Raw genomic sequence first — 13,237 nt, 5'->3', positions numbered from 1 at the left:
GTCCTAGAAGGACACAATTCTTAAAGCAAATAAGAATAGTCAAGAACAGTCTTGCCAAAGATGAATACGTGCCCTAAACTGACCTTTTAAAAATAAAAAATGCCATTACTTTCTATAACATTTAGGGTATGTGATGTCTCCTCTTCCTGATGGACCATTACCAGCCTAAATGAATAAAAGCAACCTATATATAACCTGATTTAGATTCTGATTTAAGTGAACTATCCACTTGCCTAACTGCCATTCACAAAAGGACTTCGATTTCAAAAATTCTCTAAATGCAGAAGAGTTTTCATATTTCATTCCTGAAAGAGGCCTCCAATTTTTTTGAGCATGGTTTCTCAGCTTTCCATTCCCCTCTTGAAAAATCACCGTATTTGTGTAAAGCTCCCTTGTAATTTAAGCCTTTGTGCTCAAGTATCATCTTGATGAACCTGTGAAAGACCTGATAAACTCTGCTAAATCTCCTGATAATCTTATCTGGGGAAGGGGAGGAGCCCGTGAGACAGGTCCGACCAGCACCGTGTCCCACAGAGCGATCTCTGCTACCGATGTGGCAAGGCAGGCCCTGTGGCCTGGGACTGTCCCGCACCAGCACCACGCCACAGCCCAAGCACAGCCATTGGGAAATGAGTGGGGGGGGGGGGGGGGCACTGCCCGAGACCTCAGCAGAATCTCTCTGTTGTCACCCCTGTGGGTGGGCTGCTCGGGTGAAGAGCAAGGCTCATAGCTGGACTGGGTGGAGGAGGGCATCAGCTGCCGTGCATTGGTGGACACAGGGTCAACCATCACTATCATCCAACCGGATGTCCTGCCCAATATGGACCAGCCATCTCCGCCTAGGTGGACAATGACGACAGTCCAGCTGGCTATGGCCACCAGTGTCCGTGCGGCGATGTGAGGGAAAAGGAGGCTGAGTATCGCAGTGGTTGCGTATCGCACAAGGTTCTTTTAGATTTTTTAGATTCAACTTTATTGTCATTGTGCCAAGTACAGATACAAATGCAGTTAGCATCTAACCAGAAATGCAAAAGAATAGTGTTATTTACAAAATAGCTGCGAATAAAAAGTAAGTGCTACAGCGCACAAATATAAAAGTACTGAGACAGTACAATATGGGTGCAATACTGCTTAGTGCTGTGATGTGAGGTTCAGCAGGGTCACAGCCTCAGGGAAGAAGCTCTTCCTGTGCCTGCTGGTGGGGGACCGGAGGCTCCTGTAGCACCTACCGGATGGGAGGAGAGTAAAAAGTCCATGGTTAGGGTGAGATGCATCCTTGATAATGCTTTTTGCCCTGCCCAAGCAGCGTTTATGGCAGATGTTCTTAATGGTGGGCAATTGGGTGCCAATAATCCGCTGGGCAGTTTTCACCACCCGTTGGAGTGCTTTGCGGTCTGATATGGGACAATTGCCATACCACACTGAGATGCAGTTGGTGAGTATGCTCTCAATGGTACAGTGGTAAAAGTCCGTTAGTATCCTGGGACAGAGGCGAGTTTTCTTGATGCTCCACAGGAAATAAAGGCACTGCTGCGCCTTTTTGATCAGGATGGAGGAGTTCAGGGACCAGGTGAGATCATCGGAAATGTGGACACCAAGGAATTTGCAGCTTGATACACGCTCCACTACAGCTCCGTTGATGTTGATGGGGATGTGAGTGTGGCTCCTAGCATGCCTGGTCCACAATGATCTCCTTGGTCTTCTGGGTGTTGAGGGCCAGGTTGTTGTCGGTACACCACACGGCCAGGTGCTGGACCTCGTCCCTGTAGGCCGTCTCGTCATCCCCTCTGATCAGGCCAATCAATGTGGTGTCGTCTGCGAACTTGACTATGGAGTTAGAACCGTGTACAGGAATGCAGTCATAGTACAAAAGAGGGTTCAGCACACAGCCTTGAGGCACGCCAGTATTCAGGGTGAGAATAGAGGAGGAGAGGTTGTCTAACTTAACAGATTGGAGTCTGTTAGTCAGAAAGTCTGAGGTCCAATTACAGAGGGATAAGCTGATACCAAGCTGGCGAAGTTTGGTGATCAGCTTGGAGGGGATCACAGTATTGAATGCTGAACTAAAGTCAATGAACAGCATTCTGACATAAGAGTTGGGGCTCACTGGCATCCGGGAATCCTGCATCATTGGCCTGGACCTACTGTGGTACTGTGCCGGGGGCAACACCCTACCTCGGCACTGCGCTGTGGCTCTCTGGCAGGGTAGCTCCACAAAGCAAACCAGGCAGGTGCAGCAACAACTACCGTCGGTCTCACAGCGGCCTGCCGCGTCACAGCACAACACCACACAGCGGAGCCAGGGGCAACTGGGGTGTGGCCGGTACTTCCGATGGCAGCCAGTGCCCCCACCGTTGACCATCAGCTGCACAACGAGCAGGAGAGCGGTCCTGTGTTGGCCCAGGTGAGAGGATGGCTGGGCCTGGGACAGTGGCTGGAGTGGGAAGAGGTCTCTGCCCTGGATGCAGAGTCCAAAGCCTTATACTCTCAGTGGGGCACGCTGGAGACGTGTGTCGGGTTACTATCCCAGCGGTGGCCGTTTTCCGACAATGATGGACATCTCCTGCAACTGGTGTCCCCCCGGGGGCTTCGTGCCACAGTGCTGCAGTTGGTGCACGGGCTGGTGGGGTCGGCCATTTTGGGGTCACAAGGACGTTGGGCAGGCTGTGCAAATGCTTCTATTAGCCTGGGTGCAGGCAGGCAGGACCTGAAGCTGTTCATGCACTGCTGTGACACTCGCATGTCCTAGTAGGGGCCGGGCCGCCAGTCTGGGGCGCCAGTGCAGCAGTACCTGGGGGCCCCAGTATGAGTCTGCTGCCTCACCCGCAAGAAGGGGCTCTTCCCCAGGCTGGGAAGCCGCTGGAAGGGGCCAGGAGAGGTGGTATATGAGGTTTCCTGAGTGGCAGAAGGCAATAGTGCTGCACGGGGACCAGCTGGCCCCATATTGGCCCTCAGTCACCACCTACCCAATGAGTGAGGGTAGGAAGGAAGGAAGCGACATTCCAGGGGCCCTGCCTCTTGCCCCGCCAAGCAATGCCTCCCACGCGGGGAATACAGACATCCCACAGCACCCCTGGTGGGAGTGTCGACCACCACCAGGAGGTTTGGACTTTGTTGTGGACCCTGGGGATGCTGGGAATGGCTGACCCATCAGGTGGGAGCAGTGTAGTGCTCTGGGGGGGGGGGGGGTAGGGTTGTGTGGAGAGCAGCCTGCCCCTCACCAGCACTATTATTGTTCCTGTTTTAAAATGCTTTTGTGCGATTATGGTGGGATGTTCAAGTTAATTTATTGTTACGTGTCTGCTTGGGTTGTCTGCATGTGTGTTTGTGGGTCACCCTGACAGCTACTGAGCGAGATGAGCTTCTCTTGCCTGTCATCGTGGACTGAATGCTTGCCACAGTATTTTTTAACGTACATATGGTAAATAACTGAATCCGAATTGCTCATTTCCTGAGACGTACCACAATGGCTGTGCAGTGCTTAGATCATGAAAACTTAACATGAAGCATTCATTTTGTCATTTGTCCAACTTCTCACTAATTACAGATCTCTAAACTCCTGCCCACCTTGAAAAGATGGGAGTTACTGATGGAGGGGGATGTAAAAGAGGCTGATTTCTTTACCTCAATCTGTGCAGTGCGACTGGCGTAATACATTAAAGCTTCACTACCCTCGTCCTGTGGGTCCGACCCAGGTTTAAGCTTCTGTTGCAGTAGCTTGTTATGCTGTGATAGCTGGAAGAGAAACAGCGTTAAATCCCTGTGTAGGGGGATCTCTGTACACACAGGTGATAGGTTACATCAGAACAGAATTAAATCCCTGTGTAGGGGGATCTCTGTACACACAGGTGATAGGTTACATCAGAACAGAATTAAATCCCTGTGTAGGGGGATCTCTGTACACACAGGTGATGGGTTATATCAGAACAGAATTAAATCCCTGTGTAGGGGGATCTCTGTACACACAGGTGATAGGTTACATCAGAACAGAATTAAATCCCTGTGCAGGGGGATCTCTGTACACACAGGTGATAGGTTACATCGGAACAGAATTAAATCCCTGTGCAGGGGGATCTCTGTACACACAGGTGATAGGTTACATCGGAACAGAATTAAATCCCTGTGTACGGGGATCTCTGTACACACAGGTGATAGGTTACATCGGAACAGAATTAAATCCCTGTGCAGGGGGATCTCTGTACACACAGGTGATAGGTTACATCAGAACAGAATTAAATCCCTGTGTACGGGGATCTCTGTACACACAGGTGATAGGTTACATCAGAACAGAATTAAATCCCTGTGCAGGGGGATCTCTGTACACACAGGTGATAGGTTACATCGGAACAGAATTAAATCCCTGTGTAGGGGGATCTCTGTACACACAGGTGATAGGTTACATCGGAACAGAATTAAATCCCTATGCAGGGGGATCTCTGTACACACAGATGATAGGTTACATCAGAACAGAATTAAATCCCTGTGTACGGGGATCTCTGTACACACAGGTGATGGGTTATATCAGAACAGAATTAAATCCCTGTGTAGGGGGATCTCTGTACACACAGGTGATAGGTTACATCAGAACAGAATTAAATCCCTGTGTAGGGGGATCTCTGTACACACAGGTGACTGAAGGCCTGCCCTAGAGTCGGAGGACTATCCTTGTGGATAGGTAGGAGGGAGGAAAGGGGTTTGTTCTGCTGCTCGTTGTGTTCCATTGTGCTACGTTCTGTGTTGTTCTGCCGAGTACTGTGGGCATGCTATGTTGGTGCTGGTATGTGTGCAACACTTGCAGGCTGCCCCCAGCACTTCCTGAGGTTGTGTTGGCTGTTTACGCAAACAACACATTTCACTGTTAGTTTCGATGTACATGTATAAATCTGAAGTTGATGCTACGGCTTCTACATAGAGGAAGTCACCATGTGGACTGATTTTGTAGGGAATGCAACAGACCCCACCCCACCCCCACTGTAACAGTTGAAGCAAATCAGCATACCTGATGAGCCAAGATATAAATATTATGACCAACATCCTTTGGAGAGATATAATCATCTGACATTTCATCATCGTTAACCTCCACACCTTGACTGTAGGCATTCTTTATCACGTCAACCTTCGGAAGAAAAGATATTCAGCTTGGAAGGGTGAATCGTGACAGGAGCTATTCATTTGAATTATATTAAATTAAAAATGCTTAAACTGCTGTGGGAAGATTAGAAAATGGGTGATGGTTTCAGTCACAGGCCATGATTAATAGGGGAGCTCTGGCCAATTTCACCTTTTCCTGCCTGTGGTTCTGGATTTCATTCAGACCTCAGGGTCTGACTATGGCACGTGGGATGCATGGCCATCTTCAAGATTCAAAATGTTTTTGTTATTTGTAAAGGAGAACGACATGATTGTTACTCCGCATTCAATGCAGCATTGAAAAACACAATAAGCAAAAAAACACAATAAATACAAATTTAAAAACAATCTTATAAACACAATGTACATAGAGGAATTGTATATACATATAGTGATGCATGGTGTATGGAGGGGGTGGTGGGGTGTGTTAGTGAGTGGTGCTATTGATCAGCTTGATGGCTCGGGGTAAGTAACTGGGTTTGGTCCTGGTGTGGTTGCTTCGCAGCCTCTTTCCTGATGGAAGTTTACCCAATTGAGACGAGACAGACCAACAACGTCAGTTTGCTACCTAAGGCTGCCACTGAGATCAACATTCTGTAAAAACTATAAGCACAACCCACAATATGGGGCTTATCACAGATGCCACAGAATTAACCTGGTCTATAGGTCTCAGATTTACTGCCCCCATGGGCAGAAACCCTCAGGAGCTCGGCTGAAGTATATGTAGTCAGTGCCAATTAAGACCTCAACCATTTATCTCATCACTGGGATCCACAGAGATAGGATAATCAGGAGTCCCTCGTTCATTTCAGGAATATATTTTGTTCATGCCCAGCACCTGACTGACTTTGCACCAGTACAGATTTACTTCCTTCCTGAAGTCAGAAACTTAGGCTAAATTTCTTTATTTTCTTTGTCAAGATATATGGTTTGGCAGACTGATTAAACATAAATGAAGTCAGGTTTAAGGAGTTTCAAAAGGAAAGATTTAACAGGTGTATAAAGCCACACACTGTTTACCATTTACTTGATACTCAAAGGTGTTTGAAGATACAAAATACCACATCTTGTGCTTTGAATGAGTTTCACGTTACAACACTGGGGCAAGCTAAGAGACCAATATTAATTCAATAAAGGTTATAGTAAAGGGAATAACGTGTTTGACAGGGTGGGAACAATGCAAAGCCTTGCAAGACGAGTTTTGGAATATATTGTTTGCAGCAGCTGTGTGACAAATTTTGGAGTATGTGCTTTGCAGTAGCTATGTGACAAGGATGCATTACATAAATTGTTACACAAAAGTCTCGGTTGAATGGAGACAGTGTGGTGATGGGTGCATCTGGCAGGCTTGCCTTCATTGATCAGGATGTTGAGTACAGGAGCTGGGATGTCATGTCACAGCACTCAAAGACATTGGCAAGGCCACACTTAGAGTTCTATGTAGAGTTCTGAATGACCAGATTTAGGAAGGATAAACTGGAAAGGATGCAAAAAAGATTAACTACAATGTTACTGGGATGGAGGGTTTGAATTCTAAGGAGAGGCTGGGACTTTATTCCCTGAAGCGTAGGTAACTGAGGGGTGATTTTATGGTTTATAAAGGCATAGATAAGGTGAATTTGGACAGTCTTTTCCCCAAGGTAGGGGGACTAACAAATAAGGGCAATGGGTTTAAAGTGAGTGGGGAAATAATTAATAGTGACCTGAGCGGCAACTTGTTCACAGAAAGGATGGAGGGTCTGTGGATCAAACTGCTAGAGGAAGGGGTTCAACTGTGGCATTTCGTAGGTATTTGGATAGGTGAATGGATGGAAAACATTAGAGGGAAGTGGGCCAAATTCAGGCAAATGACACTAGCTCAGGTAGGCATCTTGTCTGGCAAAGACAAGTTATGCTGAGGGGCCTGTTTTGACACTGTATAAGTAACTCTATCACTCTAATGTGCTGTGCGTTAGTTGAAAGCCCAGCATCAGCTGGACAGTATTGTGTATTACTTGCAGAATAATGTCGCAGGCTCTTACCAGTTCCCTTGGGCGCATGTTGTACAGAATTCGTTCAGCATTCTCACTGTCATGTCTACTTTCCATTATCGAGAGTAGAAGTTTAGAAGCATTGTTCTGATTTACAAGAGAAAATGTACAGGCATTTTAATTAAGACAACATGAAATAATAGCAAATGTCCACTTTTATTAAGTATTATAAAAAGAGGGAACGCTACAACTAGTCAAGAGGCCAGACAGCATCCGTAAAGAGAGAAGAGTCGATGTTTCAGGTTGAAGCCACCTCTCTAGATGCTGCCTGGGCCGCTGAGTTCCTCCACAACCATTGAGGGAACTGTAAACCTCTTGACAGCTTTGACAGACGAATGAGCTGGGCTGTGGTTTTCACTCTTGTTGGTCCGGCCAAGAGCATCTGACAAGGTGAGGATGTGGAGGGGTAGGAGGGGTCTGCGGTGCTAATAGAAACTCTTAGATAGGTAAGTGGATGAAAGAAAAATGGAAGGTTTTGCAGGAGGGAAGGGTTAGGTTGATCTTAGAGTAGGTTAAAAGGTCCTGTAATGTGCTGTAATGTTTGATGACCCATCGTTCAGTCCTGTTCCTACTTTCTCCCCATTTCATAGACTTATTTTGACATAAGAACTACTTGAATATATTTTATTTATGCCTCCTGTGAGCCAGAATCCAACAGGTTCATTATCTTAGGGAGAAGTTGTTTCTCCCTAACTCAGTCCTAAAAAGCCCGTTATTGCTTAAGCTCTGTTCCTGAAGATTTTTTTGGATCTCCTTGCTGTCTGTGTTTCCTGTTCTCGTCATGCGAACGAGTTAGCCCTGCCAGTTAATAAGCTCATGACTGTCCCTGGCTACAACCTCAAACCTGCACTCCTGTCCATCCCCTTGCTATACAGAATCAAGCTACCACTGCATCAGAGGTATCCATTTCCAGAGCCTTTTGAGGAAGAAGGGTTTGGTACACCTTTATCTTAAATGCCTGACCTCTTTATCAGTCTCTCGCATAAGTTATGATATGTCATGATGACCGTGGGCTGGATCCAAGTCTGCAAATCTCTGTGAGTCTACTGAGGAAGTCAAAGCCCGATGTCCGTGAGTCCAGGACAGAGTCCAAGTGCACCGGAGGTGGAGGCCAAACAAGGCGACCTGTACTGGGGTAAACGTTTGTGTGTGTGTGTGGAATGCAACTTGCTCTGCTGTTGTCACATGGAAATTTTCAGTGGAGGGAAGCGAAGAAAACACATTTTGTTAATTTACTAGAGGGATGTGACAACATGTATGGCCTGTTCCTGGCGATAGGGGGATGGTAGGTGATGTTTCTTGCACTGAAGATTTTTCTTCAGCATTTAAAGGTAACGTATTTTCTCCAAAATTCATCACTCTTGTGGTGATCACAGAAGATGCCTATGTGCTTTACACTTAAAGATGAGCAGAAGAAAATGGGAGCAGAGGTCTGCCCCACCATTCAATATGATCATGGTTAATCTACGCAAGGCTTCAGTTCCCTTCCCTGTGGCTTTCAGTTCTCTGGTCTTTCGAAGATTTGTCTACCTTCACTTTAAGTGTATTTGATGATCTGGTCTTCACCACTTTAGGGACAGAGAATTCCAGAGAAGGAATTCCTCCAAACATGTTTCAAATGACCAACTCCTATGTCCCCTCATTCAAGTTTCTCCCACTAGTGAAAACGTCTCAACATCTACCCGGTCCTGTCCCTTTATGATCCGCATGCTGCACTGAAGGACATTGTGGTGGCACCGCAGTTACATTATTGTACTAATAATCCAGAAACAAGACTTCAAATCCCACTGGTCACTGTGGAATTTAAACTGAGTTAATTCTCTGGAAAAGTCTTTGTAGTGGAGATCACAAAAAAACACTATATTGATGGAAAAACTTATCTAGTTTGCAAATACTCTGCAGGACAGGAAACCTATCTTCCTTGCTTGATCTGGCCAACATTGAAACCCCAATCCCTTCCCAAGTGCTTCAGTTTTTCAAAGAAAAGCCTGAAGAGTTTGTATCACCAACTTTTAGAGGGTAATTATGGACCAGCAATAACTTTGGTCAGAATGTGTTTCTGTGAGGTGGTCTGAAGTTGAATTTTGCTGGTTCAAGGAGCAAACTCCTGGGTTTTCTTCAAAACATGATCATTGCACCTTTTATGTTTAAACTTTAGTCAAATGTCTTAGAAAATGGAATCTTCAAAGAAGAATTTACCTTAATCTATGGGGATTTTACAAGATATATTGAATGTAGGCCATTGGTAAATGGAAATCTTAACAGCTATCTTTTGACAAGTACAAGATGTAAAGAAAGAAGCCAAACATCTTTTTTTATCTACAAGCAAGACTTTACCTTTAGTTTCAAGACCAGGTCAATGTGGTACTTTCCAAGAGGGTTAATGTCGTTGAGGATCAATGCAATAATGATGTCAATTCCATTGCATTCATGGGTGGTAATGCAGGTCTGTGTAGGACAGAATTAGAAAAGGGTTAATTCTTTTTGCAGGACGCTTAATCACAAAATGATACCACAAAGAAAACATTACAAAGAAAGTACACCTGCCCCTCTACTTCCTCAGGAGGCCAAATAAATTCTATATTCCAGTTGACCTTCATCAATTTTTATAGATGCACCATAGAAAGAAACCTATCTGGATGCATTGAGACTTGGAATGGCCACTGCTCTAACCACAACGGCAAGAATACACTAAGCTGTGCAAAGATATGAGTAAAACAACAAAGGTGACCAACTGAAATTATGCAGGGCTTTGGTGAGACTGCCCAGAGTTCTCACAGATTAAATAATTACACAATGCATTGAGGTAAGACAAGGTAAAACAATAATGATGCAGAGAAAGTGTAACAACTGCACAGAAATTGATCATTGAGTCTATTATGGATTTATTGAGTATCCCCAGAGAAAATGAATGTCAGTGTTGTATATGCAGACATATATGTATTTAGATAATAAATTTACTTTAAACTTTGAAAAAGTGTAGTACAAGTAAACAATAAGGTGCAAGGTTATAACGAGGCAGATTGTAAGGACAAGAGTCTGTACTAGGAAATTATTTTTCCAAAGAACCCGCTGGTAAAAGCTAAAAGGGTTTTTGGAAAAGTAGTTGATCAAGTTGTTATGATAAAATACACTAGAAAACTCTCATCCTTTCATTGACTGAATTCCAGGAGAACAGCTGAAGACAAGCTAATGGCAAAGAAATGCCAGTGAGAAGAGAGAAGAGGAAACACCCAGTGTGAATCTCCCACATTCAGCCGAGTTTATCAATAGACTCTTCAGGGGTTTGACGATGTAAAGGCAGAATCTTCCAGAGAGATTAGCTAGCATTATGTTAAATCCAACTTGAACATTATCCAGCTGCCCAGGGTTTTTACCTGATTCTCATGACAGGGTCCCTGGCAATATTCAGTCAATGTTTCCAGTGTTTGGTTAATGAGGGAGACGTTCTTTTTGTTGATGTAGAGTCCCAACAGTCCAAGACCACCAGTGGTGCTGCCACAGATACAATCCAAAAACTGAAGTGTCTCACACACCAGGTTGTAATTGGTTTTGTTGTTTTGGTGCCGAAGGAAGTTCTGGAATAATAGCAAAAGTTGGAAACTGAAAACCAAGCAAATGTTTGAGATAAAAAAAAAGCATCTCAAAATGTGGGAATGTGAGAAGCTGCAAGGAGAACTCAGCCCACCATTGGTAGGTCTGCCTCAAGAAGGAAACATTGCATCCTGTGAATGCCATCTTCTCCCAGCTGCCATCAGGCAGGAGTACATACAAAGCCTGAAGTCCCACCAGGTGCAAGAGCAGTTGCTTCCCTTCAACCATCTGATCCTTGAAACAACCTGCACGACCCTCAGCATAGCAACTCCATGACCACTTTGAACTACTTTGTTTTCTGTTGTTCTAATTGTAGTTCTTCTATAATTTGGCATCATTTATGTTGTTAATCTATTTTTTTGTGAATATTATGTGTCTGTGCCTGTGATGCTGCTACGTGGAAGTTATTCATTGCATACGTGTCCTCGTGCAGACGACAATAAACCCGACTTCAACTTTATGTCAGCACAGAAACAGGGCTTTCAATCAACAATGCCCACCCAAGCTAGCCACATTTATCCATGTGTGGCCCATATTTCTCCAAACCTTTTCGCTCCACGTATCTGTCCAACTCTTAAAAGTTGTTATTGCACCTGCCCTTAATCACTTCCTCTGACAGTTCATTCCACCTATGGACCATCCTCTGTGTCAAAAAGTTGCCCCTCAAGTTTCTATCAAATCTTTTCCCCTCTCACCTTAAACCTGTACGCACTAGTTCTTGTTTTTCTGTTATACCAATTTACTTTTCATCTCAGCGAAGAGCTTTTGAAAAGCAGAACGTTGGAGTTGACTTTTAGCTCCTGTCTGGAGGGTGTCAGTGATGAGTGTGTGTGCTTCATAAGGGCTGCCCACCATCAACAGCTTAGAGTATTGGGGAATGAGATCCACAGATTTACCACTTTCTAGCTGAAGAAATTCCTCCTCCTTATCTCACTTTTAAAGGGACGTCCCTCTATGACTCTATCAGGAGTCCTGTCAGCAGCAGAACAGATGAAAATTAAATCCTTATTTGCTGCTCATCTGGACATATTTTATAAGCACACTTACAGTTCATTTGTCATCCGCCATGTCGGGCTGGTGTTATTTAAGCCACTGAGGTGCTGATTAGGGCTTGTTCTCATTGTGTCCCCATCCCACCTCATTCAACTGCGCTAGGCTGCCGGTGAGACTTCAATGGAAGATCGAACAGGGAAAAGCCATTCATTCCCCCATCAACCTGAATCAGTTCCTTGAGGATAACGACCTGCAGAAGCCCGTGACCTCACCTGCAGCTCGAGGTTGTGATTCTCACATAGCAGCTGAAGGAACCTTAGGATTGGCTCCATTATAGTGATTAGAGGGCTCATAACCTCCTCATCTCCAGATTTCTCCTCCAGTCCAATGCAGTCATTTCCCACTGGGATGAGGTCACCCTCCGGGTCCATCTCTCTCCTATACATGTAGTAGGCTTTACACGTGGCAGCGGAAGCCTCCACCAACTGTCCTTTCACTCCCTCCTTGAGGTGAACTGTCGAGTCCCGTGCTGTGGAATGATAAGACGCAGTGTGCTTGTAAGCCATGCTTTACACTGTACCTGTTAGCCTTTACAACTAGAACTAGCAACTGGAATTGAATGGAAGGGCTGTCCATCCTCTGATCTAAGTGTGCAGCCCACATGTGAAACAGGAAAGCTCTGGGGTCACAGAGTTTGTCCGAACAATGTTGGTAATGTGTTGGTTGGCCGTCCATAAGCCAAATGAGCAAAACTAGGTCATTCAGATCATTGAACCTTCCCCTCCATTCAATCACAGCTGATTTATTTTCACTCTCAACCCAACACTCCTGCCTACCCCCTGACTAATCAAGAACCTATCAAACTCCACTTTAAATATATATCCATGACACTTCACACGCTCTTGATCTTTTCAATGACTTCAAGCTCCCTGGCCCCCATCTTCTTATTTTCACTATGAATGTCCAGTCCTTACACACCTCCATCCCCCATCAGGAAGACATCAAAGCTCCCTGTTTTTTTCTGAAATCCAGACCCAAGCAGTTCCCCTCCACCTTTTGGAATTCATCCTCACTCTCAATGATTTCTCCTTTGGCTTCTCCGACTTCCTTCAAACAAAAAGGGTAACCACGGGCACTCGCATGGGTCCCGGCTATGCCTGCCTGCTTGTCCGCTACGTGGAACAGTCTATGTTCCAAGCTTACACTGGTGACAGTCCTGCACTTTTCCTACGCTACATCAATGACTGCATTGGTGCTGCTTCCTGCATCCATGCTGAAGTCATCGACTTCATCCACTTTGGCTCCAATTTCCACCCTGCCCTCAAATTCACCTGGTCCACCTCCCTTCCCTTTCTCGATCTCACTGCCTCTGTCTCCGGAGAGAGCTTATCCACTGATATCTATTGCAAACCCACAGACTCTCACAGCTACCTGGACAACACCTCATCCCACTCTACCACTTGTAAAAACGCCATCCCCTTTTCCCAAGT

General features: G+C 45.3%; 1 protein-coding gene across 1 annotated transcript in view; it reads right to left on the bottom strand.

Moving 5' to 3' along the window:
* Positions 1–13,237, bottom strand: part of itpr2 (inositol 1,4,5-trisphosphate receptor, type 2) — a 272,542-nt gene that overhangs the window by 39,802 nt on the left and 219,503 nt on the right. The window contains exons 41-46 of the mRNA XM_073066048.1: positions 12,020–12,276; positions 10,538–10,738; positions 9,498–9,608; positions 7,152–7,247; positions 5,000–5,116; positions 3,625–3,735 (exon numbers count right to left, since the gene is read on the bottom strand). Of these exons, the coding sequence (XP_072922149.1) occupies positions 3,625–3,735; positions 5,000–5,116; positions 7,152–7,247; positions 9,498–9,608; positions 10,538–10,738; positions 12,020–12,276 (893 nt within the window). The remainder of the gene's footprint in view (positions 1–3,624; positions 3,736–4,999; positions 5,117–7,151; positions 7,248–9,497; positions 9,609–10,537; positions 10,739–12,019; positions 12,277–13,237) is intronic.

This window comes from Hemitrygon akajei, chromosome 14 (genome assembly GCF_048418815.1).
Source record: "Hemitrygon akajei chromosome 14, sHemAka1.3, whole genome shotgun sequence".
Classification (NCBI taxonomy): Eukaryota; Metazoa; Chordata; class Chondrichthyes; order Myliobatiformes; family Dasyatidae; genus Hemitrygon; species Hemitrygon akajei.
Note: the sequence above shows the minus strand (reverse complement) of the source record. Positions and strands in the feature narration are given on the sequence as shown.